This window comes from Peromyscus leucopus, chromosome X, assembly GCF_004664715.2.
Source record: "Peromyscus leucopus breed LL Stock chromosome X, UCI_PerLeu_2.1, whole genome shotgun sequence".
Taxonomy (NCBI): Eukaryota; Metazoa; Chordata; class Mammalia; order Rodentia; family Cricetidae; genus Peromyscus; species Peromyscus leucopus.
In genome coordinates this window covers 124,153,988-124,176,433 of record NC_051083.1, presented here as the reverse complement: position 1 = coordinate 124,176,433, position 22,446 = coordinate 124,153,988, and the positions used below count along the sequence as shown (strand labels likewise).

Genomic DNA, 22,446 nt, shown 5'->3' with positions numbered 1-22,446 from the left:
AAGATGATCATTTTGTGAGATATAGTTTTTGCCCTTTCAAACACACCTGATTATAGTTTATGAAGGAAAACAATTTAATATTATTCAAGAGTCATTACAATTTTGTCCTTGCCATATGTTATTTTACTAAGTAGCCAATAATAACATCACTATCCTTATCTACCAGACTCTAAACTAGATCACTCTATCAATAAAATTGTATTACTTTGTTTTTAGCATATATAGTGTAGTATCTCCAGCTGGGTAACTTTATAAAGAAATACATCATCTATTTAGTGCATAGTCGTGGAAGCTGAAAATCTAAACCATGTGACACAAACCTGATGAATACCCTCTTGGCTGTGTCATCATATGGGAGAAGGCATAACAATGAAAAAAAATTGCAAGACATGGAAATCCCGGGGGAGAAAGAGAGAGACTATGAATGAGGTTATTCCCCAACTGACTATGAATGAGCATATTCCTCAACTGACTTTCCACTAGGCCCAACTTCTTACAGGTTTCACACTACTTTCTAACACTGTCATACTGAAAACCAGGCCTTTGATACCTGAACTCTTGGAGAATACTCTTAAACCATGTGGTGGTTTGAAAAAAAATGGCCCTTAAACAAAGTGGCACTATTCGGAGTTGTGGCCTTGTTGGAGGAAGCATGTTACTGTGGGGGAGGACTTTGAGGTCTTTTTTGCTCAAGCTTTCTTCAGCATGACAGTCAGTCGACTTCTTGCTGCCTTTTGGTCAAGATATAGCCAGCACCACATCTGCCTGTACGCTGCCCTTCTCCCTGTCATAATGATAATGGAATGAACCTCTGAAACTGTCAATTAAATGTTTTCTTTATAAGAGTTGTCATGGTCATAGTGTCTCTTCACAGCAATAGTAACCCTAACTAAGACAAATCATATCTAAGTTATAGCAGAAACTATTTAATTTGTGAAACTGATAAATTAATGTCTAATGACTAGCAGTGCATGCCTAGCATCCCCTTTACTTAAGGAATCTGTTCTAATTTCCTTCCATGTTGTGATAAAACACTAACCAAAAAGCAACTTGAGAAGAAAAGGGTTTATTTTAGCTTACAGGGTATAGCTCATCACAGAGGGGAGGAAAGGCATCAAGTCAGGGCAGGAACATGAAGCACAAACCATGGAGGAATACTGATTATTGGCTTGGTTCTTCTGGCTTGCCCATCTACCCAAGCTCATTTACCCAGGAATGGCAAAGCCTGCAGTGGGCTATACCACTCCTCTGTCGATTAGTAACCATGAAAATGTTCTACAGATATGTTCATGTGTCAGTTCCTCAACTGAGGTTCCCTCTTCTCTTGTGTGGTTGACAACTGAAGCTAACCATGACAAAAGCTGAAGAAAGAGGATCACAAATTTTGGCAACTAAAGGACATTGTATCTCAGAAGATTTTGTAAATGGCCAAGAATGTGGCTGATAGGTACAATCTTGGCTAGCATGCACAAAACCTTGTGTCAAGCCCAATTACCATACATACATAGACATTATTAACTATGAATGGAATTTTCTACTTTACAAACGATTACTCTTGTTATCACATTGACATCAAAACTTGCATAAAAATAAGCCAACCAAACCTCCAACGTGGATGATAGGGTCTAAAGAAGTCTCCTATCTGAGGAGCTACTGGCAATCAATGGCTGCTGGAGGAGGGAGAGTTAGTTTAATTCAAGTAACTGAAAAATTATCCATGTTCCAATAGATGGTCTTATACCTATTTACATATAGGCAGCAAAAAAAAAAAAAACAGACGCAGTGGATATTTAAAAAAATGATAACACATGAAGTTGGAAAGATGGGAGATTAGAGGAAAAATTGGAGGGAAAAGAATGGGGAAATCTGGTCTGAACATATTATATGAATGAGTGAATATTAAATAAAACATTTAAAAATTAGCCCAATGGTGGACAGTGTATTTTCTATTCTTTTCAATGAATATTTAGTGAATGATGAAATAAAATCAAATTGCCTTGTCAATTAGACATTTTGTTTATTAGTAATATCACCAAGAAAATTTCTACAATCGCTTTCTTGGGGGACTACTAGCCTTATATAAGAGCAAATAGAAATTTTGACCATATATTTCTTTTCTCTATTTCTCTTATTCACATAGTTCTTGGCAATAGGTTGATAACCCATACAATTTCTTCTTAAATAAATTTAATGTACTATATTTTATTTATGTATATATGCTTTTGCCTGATTATCTATATGTATGACATGTGCTTTCAGGTTCTAGAAGAGGCCAGAAATAGTGAGCCCCTGAAACTGAAATTACTGGCAGTTGTGAGCTAGCTGACTGATGTGGATACTGCAAACCAAACCTGAGTCCTCTGCAAGAGCAGCAGGTACTCTAGTCTTCTGAGCCACCTCTTTAGCCTCCAGTAGAATTTCCAAATAAAATCATTCAGTTAATCAAGCAGTCATAATTACTAACAATGCTGGCTTGGTGCTATCATAATGAGAAAGCTTCTATCAAGCCTTGAATAATCCCTTTTATTATGTAGGAGAAAATAACCAAATAATAACTCAATGCCAAAGAGAAGCATTTCTCTTATCATATAGTATTATGGTTAGTGAAATTAAGGACATGGCAACTCAGAAAATCTGTTTCATTTTGTAATCAGGAAACTAAAATATAATTAAGAAGATTGTTACATGACAAAGCATTTAGAGATGAGTTTAATTGTCATTTCTCTCCTACAATAGTATATTTCCCCCCAAAAGTTTGTTCATTCAGGATAATTGAAAACAAATTACAAATTCAATCTCCAAAAATATTAATCACATTTAATTTGTTCACTAGCACAATGATATTCCCAAAACAAGTAGTCGGGAACTGATTTTGCCATTGTCATTGTCATATTCATGTTTTGGACAACATCCTGAATATTTCTAATAGCAGTGATAAAAGAAATTATATGTATGTTTCAGTTTAAGAAATTTCTCCACTGAACTGAAAAAAATTCAAATAAGTGTGTTTCATTATGTATATATTTAGGTACATTGCTTGAAATTTTATGCCAATCCGGAAACAAACTGTGGTTGTATCACATGTTTTTTTCAGTGTCGGGAAAATAGCCATGAGATGTCATAAGTATAGTAAGTTCACTATAGTAGACAAAGTAAAATAACCAGAAAGAGTATAAATTACCAGAAAGAGTATTTTTGCCTTGCATGACAAAATAGATATTATAAGTATGATTAAGGTAGGAATCTCATGCATGAGCATACCACACAAAGAAGCTTGGGAGGAAGAGTTCCATATCTCTTGCTATGGATAATAAGACATGCAACTGAGGCTTAGTCATTTAAAGTAGGAATATCCACAGGGGAAATACCAGTATGACTATCCTTCTCCATGTGGTATGAAAGAACATGACTTTTCTGTAATTGTATGGTCCGTGATATAAGTGATAAAATATGTAAATCAGGTGGAATTATTTTCCCTAGGGGGAAAGTCATGGTGAATCATCTAGAGACGAAATCCTCGTGAGGTTGTTTTCATCTATGTGTAATGAGATAATATACATCTTTAGTGAACTGGTTCCCACCACACTGTTACATGGATGACCACTGAAACAGCTGAATAGCAAAGGCTATATTGAAATCTCTTAAAGGAAATCATATGGAAGAGGATTGTAATAATGCTGTAATAGTTGTTGGGTGGGTGATAATATCAAAACTAAGCCAAACTATCTACCTGGAAAGAACTTGCAAAAAGATGGAAGGAATTTCAATTTCAAATAGATTTGTGGGAGGTATCTTCCACATTTACCTATGATTTAACAGTATATGTTAATGGACATTTTCCTGTCCCAATCACTTGCTCCCAAATAACTTACACAAAGGCTTAATATTACTTATAAATGCTTGACCAATAGCTCAGGCTTGTTACTAGCTAATCCTTACACTTAAACTATTCCATTATTTTTATCTATGTTTAGCCACATGGCTTGGTACTTTTACTCAGTATGACATTCTCATCTTGCTTCCCTGCATTTGCCAAGAACTCTCTGACTCCACTCTTCTTCCCATCATCCTTAGTTTGGTCACCCCACCTATATTTCCTGCCTGGCTACTGACCAATCTGCATTTAATTAAACCAATACCAGTGATAAATCTTTACGGTGTACAAGAGGATTTTTCCACAGCATGTATAGGTGTATAAAGTGGGAGGATGAAATAAAGTATTAGCTTACTATTTCTTACAGCAAAGAGAACATAAAAGAAAGTAGACAAAGGGACCTGTCCATTACACTAGAAAGTAAATTTGAATCTGGGCACCATTGTGCATGCCTATAATCATAGTACTGAGGAGGATAAGGAAGGTTTATTTCCATAAGTCTGAGACCAGTCTAAGATACATAATTAGTATCAGGTGAGTCAAAGATACATAGCAAGAGCTTGCATAAACAACAAAAAGTACAAATGTGATGACATTTGTATTGAGCAAGATTTCCAAAAAAAGAGGAAAATAAATGTCAGAACGCAAAATTCTACACTAGTGAGCCTCTGTAATTTTTCAAAGACTGCTCAACAGTTTGCAAATTGGTAACTATTATAGAGGTGCAACTAACTACCACTGTAAATTGCTGGGGATGCTGTGAATGTGTTGCTCTGATTGATTGATAAATAAAATGCTGATTTGCCAGTATCCAGGCAGGAAGTATAGTGTAGGTGGGATAACAAGAGATGAGAATTCTGGGAAGTGGAAGACTGAGTCAGGAGATGCTACCAGCCACCGGCACGAGGAGGAGGATGTAAAGTACCGGTAAGCCATGAGTCACTTGGCAAGGTATAGATTTATAAAAATGTGTTAATTTAAGATGTAAGAGCTAGTCAAGAGTTAGCCTGAGCTAATGGCTGAGCAATTTTAATTAATATGAGCTTCTGAATGATTATTTTATAAGTGGGATGCAGAACTGCAGGTCCTGAGCGGGACTGGAGAAAACTCTAGCTACAGTAAATCTTCACTTCTGTGGAGGAAGGAGATCTCATAAGTAGGAAACCATCCAAGCCTCTTTCCTAACAGGGTGGCCAAGGTTTCATGAAGGTTACAGTCACACAAGATTACCAGATGCCCAACATGAACAGGGCTTTTATTCATCCTCCTACCAATGTACAAAATATGTCTGGGTTTGGGAAGATGCTGAGTCCAGGTTTGCCTTGATTCCTGGAGGCTTCCAAGAACATCAGGGACAATGGGCATCAGAGGATAAACATAGAGATAGAAAAGTTTAGGTGAAAAGAAGAATGATTAAGCTTGTACTAGGGGTAGGAAATTATTCCCTTAAAATATACTATGTACCTTTCATACTTACAGAGGTGTACAGAACATGTATATACTGCTAGGAGTAGCCAGAAGTTTCTCTGGTCTTGCCTGGTCTTGTGGTCAGGACAAATCTCTCCCACTCACAGTCCCGCAGCTGCTTATAAAATAATTACACAGAAGCTTATATTATTTACCAACTTGATGGCCTATGGCTCAAGCTTCTGGCTAGATAGGTCTTACATCTTTAACCCATTTCTATTAATCTATGTATTGCCACATGGCCATGGTATTACCAGTCTGCTGGCATGTTGCTCCTTGGGTAGTGGGCTTTGCATCTTTCCTGACTCTCCTTTCTTCCTGTCTCTCTCTTGGATTTCCTGCCTGACTGACCATAGGCCAGAGCAGCTTCTTTACTAATCAATCATAGCAACACATATTTACAGCATACAGAAAGACCATCCTACAGTAGCTAGGACATGCCCTATATAGCAATGTTGGTAAGTTGTAGCTGAAGATGTGAACCATAAACTCAGTTTGTGTGGTTGAAGGAAAAGAGAGCTTATGAGAATGGAGATAGTTGATCCAGCTCTGGACTATGTTAATAGTCATATATGGCTGGGAAACAGACCAGATGTTTCATGGAGAATGACAGTAAATTACAGAGAGATAAATATTATAGAGCCCCTAATCCATACATGTGCATCCAGAATTACTTTTTTGATGAAACAAATGATATAATTGTAAGACCATTTCAGGCCTTGTTTTTTATTATCCCTTTAGCTGCTGAATCCCAAGAAAAACTTTTACTTGCCAGGAATGATGTTAAGAGTTTTTACAGAGCCTCTGCAGAGGGCTTTATTACACAATGCAACCTTCTAAGTACCTTAAAGATATATAAAATCATTAAAAAGATATGTAAATGCAGTTAAAGGAGAAAGGATGATTATGAAAATCATGCAACATCCTATGCCTATACATGTAAAATTGGTAGTTGAATGCAGGAGATACCCTCCATTATTAGAAAAGGTGATCCACTGAAGAAATACGTTTACTAATTGAAAATATCAGTGCCAATTGTGAGTTGTTGGACATGTACTCTCTCTAAGGCTTCCACACACAATTCTGGTTATTACTATTTATTGGCTGTATACCAGACTCAATGGTAAATCATTACGACTGGATTCCATATATTTTGGCTGCAGGATATTGAGAAATGATGCTGGCCCTAGCTGAAGGTTTTTTACTTGATAGATAGCATTTGTGTTACTAGAAGCTGGTTTTGCAGGCTTCTATAGCATGAATCTTAAAAAGTTCTTATTAATAAAATCAAACCCAAGGCCAGTTATTGGGGTGAATGCTGGATGATCAGAGAGACAGAACTAGCCACAGCTAATCTCACCTGGCCAACTTCTCAGCTGGTCTTGTTTCCTCAGACTGGAAGATTCTGTGTCCTCATCCCAATGGCTCTCAGCTGAACTACTGCTAGAAGCCTGAATGCTTAACCAGGCCAAATGCTTAACCAGCCAAATGCTTCTAGTTTCTGGTCCTCACGCCTTATATAACTTTCTGCCTTCTACTACCACTCCCTGGGATTAAAGGCGTTTGTCACCAAACCTGGCTGTTTCCACTGTGGCCTTGAACTCACAGAGATCCAGAGAGATTTCTGTCTCTGGAATGCTAGGATTAAAGGCGTGAGTGACACCATTTTCTAGCCTCTGTATCTAGTGGCTGTCTGTTCTCTGACCCCAGATAAATTTATTAGGGTATACAATATTTTGGGGAATACAATACCACCACAGGCTTCTGAGGAGAATGACTAATAATCTTCCCTAGTTATGGGCCCTGTAATATTAAGGCCCCCAGCATTCCAAGTAATATGTGTTCACTGATTGAATACTGGCACAACTGTTATAGGTGCAGCCATCTACTTTCTTATTTGATTTAAAGCCTACTTCACTGGAGCAAATCCATGTTTGTTATTGTAAGCTAGGAAAGAAAACATGGGGCTGGAGAAATGTGGTTGCTGTTCCATGTCCAGTACAATCCTCAGAGAGTGTTCTTTGCCATGCTGGACCCGGCCTGCCTCAGCATCTGGTACAGCTCACATAGTGTGTTAATCATAATGTATAAGGAACCAGCTAAATTATCTACCCAGTTTGGATCTTACAAACAAGCTGAATGGAGGCCAGATAGTACCATGATAGCAGTGTCAACAGCAAATAGCTACATCTTGTTTTTTTTTTTTTTTTTTTTCATATTGCTTCTTCAAGAGGGGCAAATACCTTTATGAACCAGTATATCCCAAAGGAAGTCCACAAATGAAGGGGATACCTCATTTTAAGGAAGAATATTGTGCCCTATTTCCTGATCAGCTGGCCCAAGAGGCTGCTCTGTGTGCAGTGGAGCCCGGCTAGCTCAGTTGGTAGAGCATGAGACTCTTAATCTCAGGGTCATGCGTTCATGCCCCACATTGGGCGCCACTTGTTGGAGCCTGCCCACAGTCAGCTGGGTATCTGGGTAGAGATGTGTAGATTGAAGAGACAATGAAGAAGGCAGAAGAGTCAAGAGGTCTGCCGGTCATTGCCGGACAGCTCTGCGTTTATTTCACAGCTAGCTTATATACAGTTTTGAAGGACAGAGATAGAACGATGCACAGTGCAGGCATTCAACCACTATCTATCCTACCTTGTGTCAAGGAGCAGGCAGTTTCATTTTCTATCTCAATGTACCTCTGGCTGGCATCTGCATGCATGTAACTAGATAGTGTGTTCCTTCCTGTGGGTAATCAGGACTTTCTCACAGCCCTTCAAGGGGCTCTATGGGCTAATCAGGACTTTCACACAGCCCTTCAAGGAAACTCTGAAGGCTAATCAGGACTTTCTCACAGCCCTGGAGCAAGCAAGCTTTAACTCTATTGACTCAGAATATATTTCAGATTCAAACTGGGAAACTGAGTCAGTTGTGGGCTTCCGCAATAGGCCCCTGGTGAAATGATACTACTATAGTCTTTGTTAAATGATGTGTGCATGGTACTTCTTCTTAAGTAAATTGCTGTAAAAATATTTGTACCTGCACCCACAAATTACTGGTACTTCTAAATGTATTGAAAGCAAACATATTTTTATAATTGTTGGTAATTATTGGCAAAACTGCTATAGATAAGTGTCTGTTGTGATCAATTTCTGTGGCATTGCTTCACAATATTCAGAATATATGGATGTCACTCCATCCAGAATCAGGGATCAGCATTGAACCAGGAAAGAAAGAATACAAAATTTAAAGAAAGGTGTAGAGAGCGGTAGAACTCTGTCAATTGGGCATGGTATAGCCTTAATCATCTTAAAATCAGAAAAGGTTGATTATTCATGTGGATGCTCACAAGATAGGGCTTATTAGCTCAGTAATCTACAATAGAGTATTCTTTTCTTACAGGTATTGAAGAATGTGGCTTATTAGTAGAAGAAATAACAATCCTTTGTCCATTTAAGTCTCATATATGGGACTTTAGTAATTGAAGGTCCTGTTTTTACTTCCACTGGGGGAGGGGATGTTAAGTCTTTAATAGAGAAATAATTTACCTCATGGGGAACCACGTTTTAAAATTATTTTATAGTTATTTGATATAAATTTTATTATTTGCTGGGTCATATTACTCTCAATCCACAGGAGATATTTCAGAAAATAACTACTATATGTGCCAGTAACTGAAATAAATTAGTTTGATCCTGTATTTAAGACTAGGCATACCTGCTTATTTCTACTTTATGATGAGCAACTCTGTTCATATAAGCCTTCACAGATGTAGGGAGGAAAGGAAGAGGCAATGATGAAGATAAAGAGCTGTTAGTACTTGTGACACTCAGAAAATTTCTACTAAAACATATGTTGAAAACTTTCACTACATTGTTGTATTATTGGGTGAGTTTAAATAGAAGTTTTAACTGGTGATTAGTTCCTGAATAAATCATAAATTAATAGATTAATGAGTGATTGGTTATCTATTATAACAGCAGGTATGCTGCTGTTCTTCCTACATGCTCCTCTCACTATTTGATGCATTGCTCTGGACCACTGGACTCTGCAGTGTCCACACCAACAAGAAGATGCCCATCAAATCTTGACTGCTGACCTCCAAGCCTCAAGATCTTTTATTCTAGTATAGCTTTGTCCTTACAAAACATCTCTGGTGTTGAGGTATATTAATAGGAAATAGGTCAAGGTAGCAATTAAATGAAAAATACAAGCAATTCCTGCATGTCCCTTTTCTACAAACATCATGCCTCTCCCCATCTACACTTGCCGCCCAACCCCACTGAAGCACCAAACATCCTTTTCAAACATCCTTGTGGAAGAAATCATTGATGCTCTTCCTCTTCAGCAACCAGCCTCCCTCCTGTTATTTACCACCACCCAGTATGCCCACCCCACAACCAAGAGTGATTCCATGTTTCTCCTGCCTCAAATAGTTTCCTCTTTCCTTTTCTTCCTTCCCACCAATCAAACACACCACACACTGAAACAAAACCAGTTTTCACAGGGTATTTTATTGCATTTTAGTCAACAGTGTCCACACATTCTTATGTATGGGTGTAATATTTGGTCTCTACCGAAAGAATTTCTTCCGTGCTCATTTTGGTGGATGACATGGAGAGGATTTGGGGTACTGGCATGGCTCAGGTTGAGCTACAGTATTATTTGAAAGTTGAGATTCCTCTGGGACCTCTTCTTTTTCCTTTTCTTGCTTTTGTTTCTTTTTTTCCTTCCGTTGGTGGTAAAAGATCAAGATGGTACATTTTCTTCCTTTCTTGTCTTCTGAATTCTCATCAGTCACAGATTGTACTTTCTTCATTATTTGGGGGAGCTGATAAGAGAACAGCACAGGTTAAAACACAGTTTCAAGAAAAGCATAAAGTCTATATCCATGATTATGGTTATGGACTGAAGAAGAATTCTGTAGCAGATGACAGGGAAGGAGTAATAGGTGAGGAATTGGTGAGGGAAAGAGAAGAAACTTAAGAGAGATTATCTGACCTTTCTAATTAAGGTAGTCGTTACTGGACTGCAAAGCCTTTCCTTCAGGCTTGGAGGACTTTCTTCTTCCGTATTCGAGCTAGAGGTTGACTCATCATCAGAGTCAAGTTCAGAGAGTGTGTCTGTACTAGAATCCTCTTGATCCTCACGAACATCTGACATCTTAGAGTTGTATTGGCTACAGTTAATTTCAGTAGGGCTGAGGTCTCATATATATCCACTCAGGACAATGAGAAGCCACACCCTTCAGTTTTGATTGGTTGGCAAAAAAACTCCTCCAGCCAATGGTATGTCTACGGTGACTTAGGTGTCACAATGCTACCTCTCCTACCAATTCCATGAAATGGGGAGGGGAGCAGTTTCAATGAGGAAGAGTTGAAATGATCTGGCTAGATAAAGGGATCTTATATAACTATAATCCCCCTTAAAATAATTTCAGAGTGATCTTTTTTATTAAAATGTTTTCAGTTTCTCCTCCCTCCTCTTCTTCTCTTCCCTCCCTACCTCATTTCTATCCCTCTTCATCCACTCCTCCTCCGTCTCCATTCTGAAAGTGGCAGACCGCCCATGAGAGTCAACAAAGCATAAACCAAGCTCCTTTCCCTTCATCAAGGTTGGGCGAGGCAACCCAGCATAAGGAATGGGTTTCCAAAAGCCTGCTTAAGCACCAGGGACAAGTCCTGATCCCATTGCTAGGAGCCCCACAAATAGACCAAGGCACACAACTGTCAGACATGAAAAGGGCCTAGGTCAATCCCATGCAGCCTTCAGTGCAGCACGAATCTTAAAGAGTCTTATTAACAAAAACAAACCCAGAGCCAGGTATTGGGGTGAACACTGAATGATCAGAGAGACAGAACCAGCCACAGCCACAGCCACCTCACCTTGCCAGTTCCTCAGCTGATCCTGTTTCCTCAGACTGGATGTCTCTGAGTCCTTATCCAGAATGAATCTCAGCTGAACTGCTGCTAGAAGCCTGAAAGCTTAACCAGCCAAATGCTTCTAGTTTCTGGTCCTCACGCCTTTATATACCTTTCTGCTTCCTGCCATCACTCCCTGGGATTAAAGGCTCACTTTCTGGGATTAAAAGCATGATGTAGTGGATAGCCATTCCAGCTTTGGTCTGGAAGTTCCAACCCCCATTGAGGTTTTGGTAACTATTACGCCCACAAGGCAGGGCCAAGGGAGGGCCTGAAGACCAGAGATCAGGACGTGCAGTGCTCTCTTGTTGCTGGGAGCCCAGACACTAGAGATGGACAGAGAAGAGTTCTCCAGAGAACATTGCTGGACTACTGGTCTTTCCCAGAACCCTCAACCTACCTATTCCTTCACTTGTAAGTTACGCCATTAAATAAATCTCCTTTTAACTGGCCTTAATAATTTCACCAATAGCGTGAGTCACCATGCCTGGCTGTTTCCAAAGTGGCCTTGAACTCACAGAGATCCAGAGGGATTTCTGCCTCTGGAATGCTAGGATTAAAGGCGTGTGCTACCACTGCCTATCCTCTATGTTTAATATTGTGGCTGTCCTGTTCTCTGACTCCAGATAAGTTTATTAATGTGCACAATATTTTGGGGAACACAATACCACCACACCACACTGCAGTGTGATCTTTAACCCTGCTACATCTCCTTTGGTTCAAGTATGGTGGGCCAAATGGTAGAGTCAATTCTCCTAAGTGATTCTCCATAGTCACTCCATTCATTGTTTGATAATACTGTTTTTTTTTAGTCCTAACAAATTTCTAGCATTTTGGAACTCAATCTATAGCGTTCTAAACTTATGTTTAACTCACAGAACAGATGTGAGTTATTTCACTTCTCTCTAATATTTGACTATAACCAGCAACTATTTGGAGTGTACATTGTGAAACACACTTTGGGGAGATTTCTCTTTACCCAAATGATATGAGTGTGCTCTTCCAAAAAAACCTCATCAAATCAACCTCCTATGATTTATTCACCAGTCCTTTGACAATTATATTAATTCCTTGGCTTTGTTGTAAAGATTCCATGGATATTTCTCTATAATGCTCCCTTTACAAAAAAAAATATGCTGAGACAGGTGTATAGATATTATCAGCATACAATTAAAAAAAACTTATGGAGGTCTTATAGTGGTGTGGTGTAAGAATTTTATATAGTACACAGTCTTCCTCAACTGGTTAGTTATGAGTGCCTAACCAGTGTGCATCTATACTAACCGCATTCCTTGGTTTTCTCTTGAACTATCTTTTTTGTTTGTTTGTTTGTTTGTTTTTGTTTTTTTTTTTTTTGAGACAGAGTTTTTCTCTGTAGCCCTGTATATCCTAGAACTCACTCTGTAGACCAGGCTGGTCTCAAACTTACAGAGACCCTCCTGCCTCTGCTACCAGAGTGCTGAAATTAAAGGTGTGTGCCACTACTGCCTGGTCTCTTGACCTATCTAGAGAAAGGAAAAACACCTACTTTACTACTATCAGTGGTAACAAAGTTGATCTCATTATCAGATATATCTTGTGCTACAATTCACTCATATGAGTCAATTCTAGCTGCATAAATGATTTTAGGCTAGACACAAGATTCTGCACTGTTTTAAGAAAGTCTACAATCTAATACTCTTCACACCAAATTCCAATTTGCTTATTTTGCAACTTAGATCCCATGGAGATAAAATGAAATTTACTATCTTTCATATCAAAGAAGATTTTTACAGAGATGGTTAAGTAACAAATTTTGAGATAGAGACATTATTCTATATTGTTCAGTTAGAATCAAGGAAATCATAAATCCTACACATTAGGTTGAAGAAGACAGAAAAGCCAGAATCAAAGTCATGATATACTAAATTAGAATAATACTATGCATTGTTTGGTTTTGGATATGTAAGAGAGTCACATCAAAGAATGTGGGGCATTCTAGAAACTGTAAAAGTAAAAGAAAACAATTTATCAGTTATGGCATTCAGAAAGAAGCATAGACTGTCTGATACCTTCATATTGCCTGGATGGGAGTAGTAGTAGTGGTCATAGTGGTAGATGTAGTTGCAGTATTAGTAGTAACTATTAGTATTATTATAATTGTTGTTATTTTGGACTTCTTACATTTAGTTACCAGTATTGTTGTAGCTGTTTAGAAAAACCATGAGACAAATGAAACACTACTTCCCACTACCTCAAGGAGAACATAGGTAGAGAAAAGGAGGAAGATATCCCCAAACATGATTTGGGTCACATATGCTAGATAATGCAATTATTGATAAGCCAATAATGCTATTCAGAAGAACTAAAGATAATAGACACTGAAGATATGAAAATCTTCTCATCATGAATGGAAAACATCAAAGTAATTATTTATGTGTAGGACTTGGAAATAAATTAGTTTGAAATACAGAAGGCTGAGCCCTTAACTTATCTACACATAGATAATGGATTTGATGCAGCTTTTCCTAGCAAATAGAAAAGAGTATCTTTGTAGAAAAGAGCATTTGCAAAGATAATATGTTATGCACTTATCATCTCAGAGTAGCTAAATTCAGTCCAAATTTCACAAAAAATTGCATGAAAATTAAACATAATGCAATTCTAAATTATTATATTCCCTTTTCACTGTGATGATATGTGAGAAATGAAAGCATATATGTATATGTTGAGAACACACAGAAGAAATAATCTTCTCTATACATATAAAAAAAGCTTTCAAGGAAGAGACAATGAGCTCATAGCCATTGCAAGAGTGACTTGAAGCAACTGAAAAGGAATGAAAGAAGTGCTTATAAGTAAAAAGGAGGAGATATCAATTCACAAATGGGAGTCCATTCAATTTTTGTTACATGGATGAAATGAAGACATTATCCTTGCATAACAATAAGGTTTTCCTTTAGCATACATGAAGGCCTGGGTTCAATCCCAATCACTCACCACTCCCCTAGAAATAAGATGAGATTATATGTTAAGAAATACTATACTATTATAAATTATGTGCATGCATACTGATCCCTACAAACTGAAATGATACTGTGTCTCAATCCCTGAAAAATATATTTATACTCGTTTTGTTAAATTAACACATAATCAGTGTTGTCACTGAGGAAACAAATCTCCTCTACTCTAGGGAATATAAAAAACTTTAATAGACTAGGGGATTATAAATTCCTTTTTCTCCAACTGTAAGAGAGCCCATTCATATTGAACATATTCAAAATGCCTTAGAAATAATGTAATATGTTAATTAATGTTCAGAGTAATAATGATCCTGATTTGAGGCAGGGAAGTCTACTGGAATTGTTAACATCTTTCCATGAAGCAATGTGAGGCCTTAAAATCCTCAACTCAGACATCTAAGGAGCTACTATCAGATCCTAGTCAACACATCAAAGTGAAAATTATTCTGTTTTAGAAATGATGGCTTAAATGGCTTCATTCCAAGATCTTGTGTTTCTGTGATTGTTTGATGTAATCAATCCAGGCCTAGCAATTTAGAAAATAGACATATGGTCTTTACCTATAGCACCAGACACTTGGAAGGCTGAAGCACCAGAATAGCTTGAGCTAGTTCAGGATCAGTTTAGACTACACAGCCAGCTAAATACTTAAACAATAAAGTTCAACTTGTTGAGAATCTATCCTACTCTCTAATTTCATTAGCTCATTTATCTGAAGAAAAATGTTTTCTAAATTGGGCCCACAGAAAGATTTTTCAATATAATTAACATGATTAGAGTTGTATTTTAGACTAAGAAAAAAGAATACAAGCTATAGAGAATTACAGAAGAGGAGAATGTCACAGATGTATGCACCTAGTCTTATGGTCTTAATCCATCTTCATTTTTTAAATAAAATCAGATAGCAATTTAACAATAGGAATAATGACTGAGAAACAACTTGAGTTTGAAAGGCTAACTTAGTAAAGCTATAAAGTTAACTATGGGCAAGAAAAACACTGCCAGGAAACTCAGAGGAATAGCTATTCTGTGGAAAGAGTATAGGCTCTGTAAATAGATGGACCTAGATGTAAAACTTAACCACTCTGAGCTTGTATGATCTTAGAGAGGTCATTGAACTTTTTAAGAGTCCATTCTCTTATCTGTAAAAATGAGGTATAATAAGTAATACAAGGGTCTGTTCTCAAAACTATAGGAGATCCGATTATGAGGGTCAGTGAAAGTACCCAGCCTATCACTTGTACAAAGTAAATGTTTGGCACATGGCAGGTTCTGTTCTTTCTTTCCTTCTTTCTAAAGTGAAAGTGTGATATGAAGAATCTATCCTTATGTAAAAGCCTATTTACAAAGGCTGCTGCATTCGTATTTCCTGAGGTGAATTTTTGAATTTAGAAATATTTTTTAAGAGACGAATTTTTTATTCAAAAAATCACTGTGAGATTAACTGCTGCCTATAGAGCCTTTTTGCATATTTCTCTCAAGGTGGAGATTAAAATTTAGAATAGGAGGACATTTTTTAGCTCAGCTCTGAGAAACTCTGATTGAACTGGGATTTTCTGATTAGGTTGGTAACATAAAAAAAATGTTATTTGGTAGAAATAAAATCGTTGGTAATAATTTTACATTGAGTTAAATTTAAAAGGCAAATAATTGTGTATGCTAACTGACTGAGCCGGGGCAGAAGTCTAAAACTGTGGGCAGGTAGGCCTTCTGGATCCCATCATCAGAAGAGGAAGAGGGGAGCATAGCCATTCCTAGAAAAGTAGCCTTGTCACAGGACCCAATGTTGTGCAAGCCAATAGGCCTGCTAAGAATTTCTAACATACAACAAGCTGACCTAAATGCTACATAGAAATACAGAAACAGAAGTAACAACAGAAAGTAATGAAAAACTATGAAATCCCAGACTCCTGGGGCAAAAGAAGAAGGAAATTTGCATTACTGAGGTCTTTTGAACCCCATGAGCACATAGTCCTAAGCATACAATATGCTCAATATTGAATAAGAAGATTCGTAGGGTGCCTAGAGAAGCATGATTGCTGTTTTCATCCCTGTTCCCATCTCAGTCATCTTTGTCCTTGGTATCCATATTTCCACAGTCAAATATTGTAGTGCAATTTGAAGAACTGACTATATTTTCTGGGAAGTTAATAGGAGTTTTAGTCTCTTAGAAAATGAGTTAGTTTTTTGAAGAAAATATTTCTGTCTCTGCAAAGGAACACAGACTTGTCATTTGAAGGATGTTATAAGTGTAATTGTAAAGTTCAACAATGCTGTGCAGTCAATTTCAGCAAATTGTACCAGCGTGTGCCACAACAGGTGGTAGGATTTGCTGAAGGTAATGGAGGCAGGAGGATCAGGAGCTCAGGGTCATTCTGGGCTGCCTAAGACCCTGTCTCAAAACAAAATTTTAAGAAAGGAAAGAGTTTTGAGCTAGGAATAGTGGAAGACACCTATAATTCCAGCACTTAAGAGTCAGAGACAGGTGGATATCTGTGAGGTGAAGGCCAGCCTGGTGTACAAAGTGAGTTCCAGGAAAGCCAGAGCTGTTACACAGAGAAACCCTGTCTCAATAAATAAATAAATAAATAAATAAATAAATAAATAAATAAATAAATAAATAAATTTAAAAAACCTTCCTTTTTGATTAGACAGAAAACGGAAGTGCTGTGGAATGTTGTTCTGTCTGCTGTGAATAAGTGTTGCTCTGATTGGTTGATAAATAAAACACTGACTGGTCAGTAGCCAGGCAAGAAGTATAGGTGGGCAACCAGATGAGGAGAATTCTGGGAAGAGGAAGGCTGAGTCAGGAGTCACCAGACAGACACAGAGGAAGCAAGATGACAAGGCAGAAAGAAGAAAAGGTACCAAGCCACATGGCTAAACATAGATAAGAATTATGGGTTAACTTAAGTTAAGAGCTAGTCAGTAATAAGCCTGAGCTAATGGTCAATCAGTTATAATTAATATTAAGCCTCTGTGACTATTTTATAAAAGTCTGCAGGACTGTGGGTGAGAGATTTGTCCTGACTGCCAGCCAGCCAGGACACAGGAAAATTCTTCTGACTACACAACAAGGGTTATTAAATTCTGCAATGCTATTCAAAAGATACAACAGGCCCTCCCAAAGTTACAAATGCACAACTTGAAAAGAACTGCACTGAGAAAAGAACAGATGAACAATGTAGAAGCAGTAGAACTCTTCCCAGGAGCATGTCTTTTTAACGGGCATCTGATGCAAGATACTTACCTGGAATCATTCGATTTTCTTCAAACTGCTTTAAGTTTAATTGTGTCCATGGACAGGAGAAATGATTCTGAGCTATAAGTCAGATGTATACCATCAAGTGACCAAAATATTTTTTTGCTATGATATTGTGGTCCTACATTACACTAGTTCATAGGACATGAAATCCACTTGAAGAAGATTCTATTTAACAGTAGATTACATTCAAAGAAAAATACAGTAAATTAATCAAAACTACACTACACTAAAATAATTATTACAGTTACTTTTCCTGTCTCCTTGCCTTCTAAATAAGAATTGGGCCCCTCAGTTTCCTTATCCTATCTTCCAATTGGCCTAATTCAGTAGAAACTAGGTGGGCAAAGCTGAAAACATGCTTGAAGTCAACAAGGAAGAGTGGACAATAGGTTACAGAATCAGGGATAAAAAGGAGGCTGAAGCAAGAGGAAGCAGATATTAAAGAAACAGATGAGTTAGCAGTTTATGGTGAAGAAAGGGAAATTACTTTGGAATTTGGAAGGTAAGATGTAGAATACAGTCAGTGCATGGGAAGGTGTTTGAGCTGGTAAAGCTGGGGCTGAGATGTCAAATGGGCTCTCCTTGGCCACTACTGTAGTTTGAATACGATTTCTCCCTATAAAAGTTCATGTTAAAATTCAATATCAATTTTTAGGTGTGAATGGGATATAGAGATTTGCTTTCATTTATGTATTAAATCTGTTCATAAATTAAGAGGTTAATGTTTTATCTCAAGAGTAGATCTGTTGGCTCTGGATACAGGAGGTAGAGTACTCCCCTGTGTGGTGGTTTGAATGATAATGGCCCTCATAGGCTCATATGCTTGAATGCTTAGTCCCAAGTTGATGGAAGGATTAAGAAGTGTGGCCCTGTTTGAAGAGGTATGTCATTGAATGTGGGCTTTGAGGTTTGAAAAGCTCAAACCATTTCCATTTAGCTCCTCTCTCTCTCTCTCTCTCTCTCTCTCTCTCTCTCTCTCTCTCTCTCTCTCTCTCTCTCTCTCTCTCTCTCTCTCCCCCTTCATGGTGGTTGTCTCAATATGTAAGCTCTCAGTTACTTCTCTAGTGCCATGCCTGCTGGCCTGATGCTGTGCTCCCTACCATGATGGTCATGGACTCTACCCCTCTGAAACTGATTTTTCAATAAATTCTGTTTTCTTTTTCTTTTTTCTTTCTTTTTTTTGTTTTTTGTTTTTGTTTTTTGAGACAAGGTTTCTCTGTGTAGTTTTGGTGCCTGTCCTGGATCTCGCTCTGTAGAGCAGGCTGGCCTCGAACTCACAGAGATCCACCTGGCTCTGCCTCCTAAGTGCTGAGATTAAAGGCATGCACCACCGCTGCCCAGCAATGAATTCTGTTTTCTATAAGCTTCCTTGGTAATGGTGTCTTATCCCAGCAATGGAAAAGAAAGATATTTGTACAGGCTGTAGGTCTAAATCCAATCTCAATCTCCATAAAAAAAAAAATGAGTGAGCCTGATATAAATGTCACTATGGCTGTATCTACTGGGAATATACTTGTTTCTATCTGGTGATCTTCACTGACTTCAGACTCTGTACAGAGTATCCACAATCAAAAATGATCTCACTAAATACTGATTCTTAACCTTAGACTTTCTAGCATCCAGAAATATGAACTGCATAGTTTGATTTAAAAGTCATCCACTTGGTGGTGTTTAGTTCTATTAACAGAAACCAGACCATGATACTGTACTATAAAATTCCACACATGAAGGTTTTACCCAGATTCACTGACCCTGACAGAAACACAACAGGAGAGTGGCTACACTTAGTTCTCTTACAGCCAAGAAATCTATGCCTTCTAATTTCAGGCAAACAGTACGAACTACAGTTCATTTTGATTTCTCTGCAGTTTATATATCATTACTAGTCCTGTTTCTACCCGTCAAATCTTTGGAGTCAATGACTGAATCTATATATGATCACAAGGGATGGCACAAAGCTCCTCTGTCTTCCCTATTCAGGGAACCAGATGCCCTACTTATTCAGATGTTTACACCACAGAACTTACCCCTGGATTCATGTCAAGCAAGCTGAAGAGGAGGTTGAGTCATGGCCAAAGCTTTGTTGAGAATTTAACCACCACATAACATATGGATATTAAAGGAAAGGTTCTTATAAACTCAGAAGATAAACTAGACAAATTTCTGTGGTCTTTTCACTTTTCCTAATTAATTTCTGCCACTTACCCCAGAAGAGTGACATTCCTACTTAATGTTTATGTCTACCAACAAATGTAACATATCGACTCTATTATTTAAGGCTCACTTAATGAGATGGAACCCATCACCAAATACTGTTCAGGTGGCCAAGAACCTGAGACAAGGTAGGCCAGGAACACAAAGGAAACCCAAATATGACACTGAAAGAATATAGCAATAAAATGACTCCTAATGACATTATACTACACTCATAGTTTAGTGCCTTGCTCAGCAATCACCAGAGAAGTTTTCTCCTCCAGTAGATGGGAAAAATACAGAGACTCACAACCATACAAGATTCAGAGAGTTGGAGATGCCAGCCCTAAATGGGATATCTTCATCAAATCCAGGGCTCCAGGAACTCTAGAAAAGGAGGCAAAAAGAATATAAGAGCCAAAGGAGACAGAGAACACCAAGGAATCAGGGTCTTCTAGACACAAGAAGACTAGCACATACATGAACTGACATGCACAGAGCCTACACAGGTCTGCACCAGATGGGGTCCTAGAGCTGAGAGGAAAAGTCAACAAACACCCCTATCCCTAATCCAGAAGATGTCTCTAATTGCAAACTACTTGCATATGAAAATTTAGTTTTTTCCAAGTGGGTCTCCCTGGGGAAAGAAACCATTCTTAAGGGGAGTCTCCATACCCAACAGTAGATGGCTAACACAAAACAAACTCAAGGGCATCTCTGGAGGTTCTTTGTCTCATAGTATTGAGTCAGTGCATTGTTTTTAAAACTTATAGGTATTTTGAATATATATTATGGCTTCTGATTTTGTGTTTTTACGGGATGTCTATATGTGGGAATGGTTGTGTCTCTACATTTATGTGTTTTTAGTGCTTTTGCTTTGGTTCTTTTCTTTATGTTTGTTTTCTCCCATTTCAATTTGCTTGTTTTTGCTTTATCTTATTTTATTATTATTCTTCCTTTGTCTCTGTCTCCGTTGGCTCTTACATTCTTTTTGCCTTCTTTTCTAGAGTTCCTGGAGCCCTGAGGTAGGGATTTGATGGAGACATCCCATTTAGGATTGGCATCTCTGACTCTGAATCTTGTCTGGTTGTGAGTCTGTATTTTTTTCCCACCTACTGGAGGAGGAAACTTCTCTGCTGATGGCTGAGCAAGGCACGTCCTTATTATTCCGTATTTCTTTTTTAATGAGAAACAGTAAGGATGAGGCTTTCTCCCACACCCAACAGAATTGGGAATAGGAGGAGGAGGAAAAACTATAACCAGAATATATTGTATAAAAAAAATCTATTTTACTGAAAAAATTGTATGGATCTTAGTGGAATCTAAAAGACTTTAATATAAGTCAGTTAAAGCATGTGTTTTAAAAGGCCTGTATGGATAGCACAATAAATATACAAAGATTAAAGTACAGCCAAAATAAAAAAGAAAATTCCAATCTCAAGTACTACAAAACTACCAATAGTTATTCTTAAACTGAAATATTTCCATCTAGTCATTAGTTAGAGATTATGACAAACAAACACTATGAAATATTCTCAGTATATTCTAGAACATAGTTAAGGTATCAAAGTTTCTGTCCAGGCATATAATTATTCATCCTATAGGAAAGAAGATACCAGAGATGGTACATAAAGCAAAATATCTCGCATATTACACCTGTTGTAAACTGATAACCTATTCTGTTCCATCTCCAGGAAACATACCATTCGAAGGCAATAGGCAATTTTATCACAAAGTTTTCCAACTTTTCTATGTACCCACAGTTACCACACATTTTGATTCTTGTTCTTATGGTACATTATACATATATGCTACATATAAATAATATAGCCAAATGTTATTTCTTATTATGTCTTTTAAGATCAAGTCTCATGTATCCTGGGCTTGAACTCCTGATAATCTTAATTCTGCCTCCTGAAGCACTGATCTTAATTTTTGTTTTTTAAGTTTCTACTCTATTAGATATTAAATTCAATGGAGCCTGAAAATGACTTTGATTTGCCATTGGATCTCTATTGACTAGCTTAATGCATTGTTCTTAGTGGAGAACTTGTTAAGAAAATTCCTATTTTTTGTAATAGTAAATGTATGTTACACATACACACACACATATATATGTATACACACACACACACACACACACACACACACACACACACACACACACATATGAAGAGAAGAATAGAGGGTAAGAAGAAAAGTAGGAAACCAGGAATGAAAAAAAAAATGAGATGGAGGAAATGGAGGAAAGCAGATGGCCATAAAATTCCCTTGATGGTATATCAATTATACATCAATGAATTGATTGACAACAGTTTGACCATTTAGTCTACAGCCCAAAGTCATTCATGTGGCTTTGCATGAATCTGTAAGTTCTATTTTAGATTTAATATGTGGAATGACTTATAACCTATAAATGGTTTGCAAAAATTTGGAGCCATTTTGATGTCCTTATATTGTAACCTCTGTTGCAAAATAAACTATGTTCATTTTCTATCAGAAATCTTTAGGGTGCCTATACTGTATGCACGTAGTAGTGCTACCTAAACCTTCAGAGTCATTCTGAACACTTTTCATAAATTTACAATGATTGCCAAGTCCTGTCAATGCTGTTCCTTTGAACTGCTTACTTCTAAGCCTCTGCTATCAAGAGTCTTGCCTAACCTTCAGTGGTTTCTTCATGACACATTTTAAATACCCTCTTTACACATCTCCTGACTTCTATGAACCAAT

General features: G+C 37.6%; 1 protein-coding gene across 1 annotated transcript; it reads right to left on the bottom strand.

The window, feature by feature from the left end:
• Nucleotides 1–9,842: 9,842 nt before the first annotated feature.
• Nucleotides 9,843–10,543, bottom strand: LOC119086716 (nucleolar protein 58-like). Its single transcript, XM_037199459.1, has 2 exons — nucleotides 10,334–10,543; nucleotides 9,843–10,163 (listed from the first exon to the last, which is right to left on the bottom strand). Exons 1-2 carry the CDS (start codon nucleotides 10,493–10,495, stop codon nucleotides 9,930–9,932), a joined length of 396 nt encoding a protein of 131 aa, XP_037055354.1. The 5' UTR covers nucleotides 10,496–10,543; the 3' UTR covers nucleotides 9,843–9,929.
• Between the last annotated feature and the right edge of the window lie 11,903 nt (nucleotides 10,544–22,446).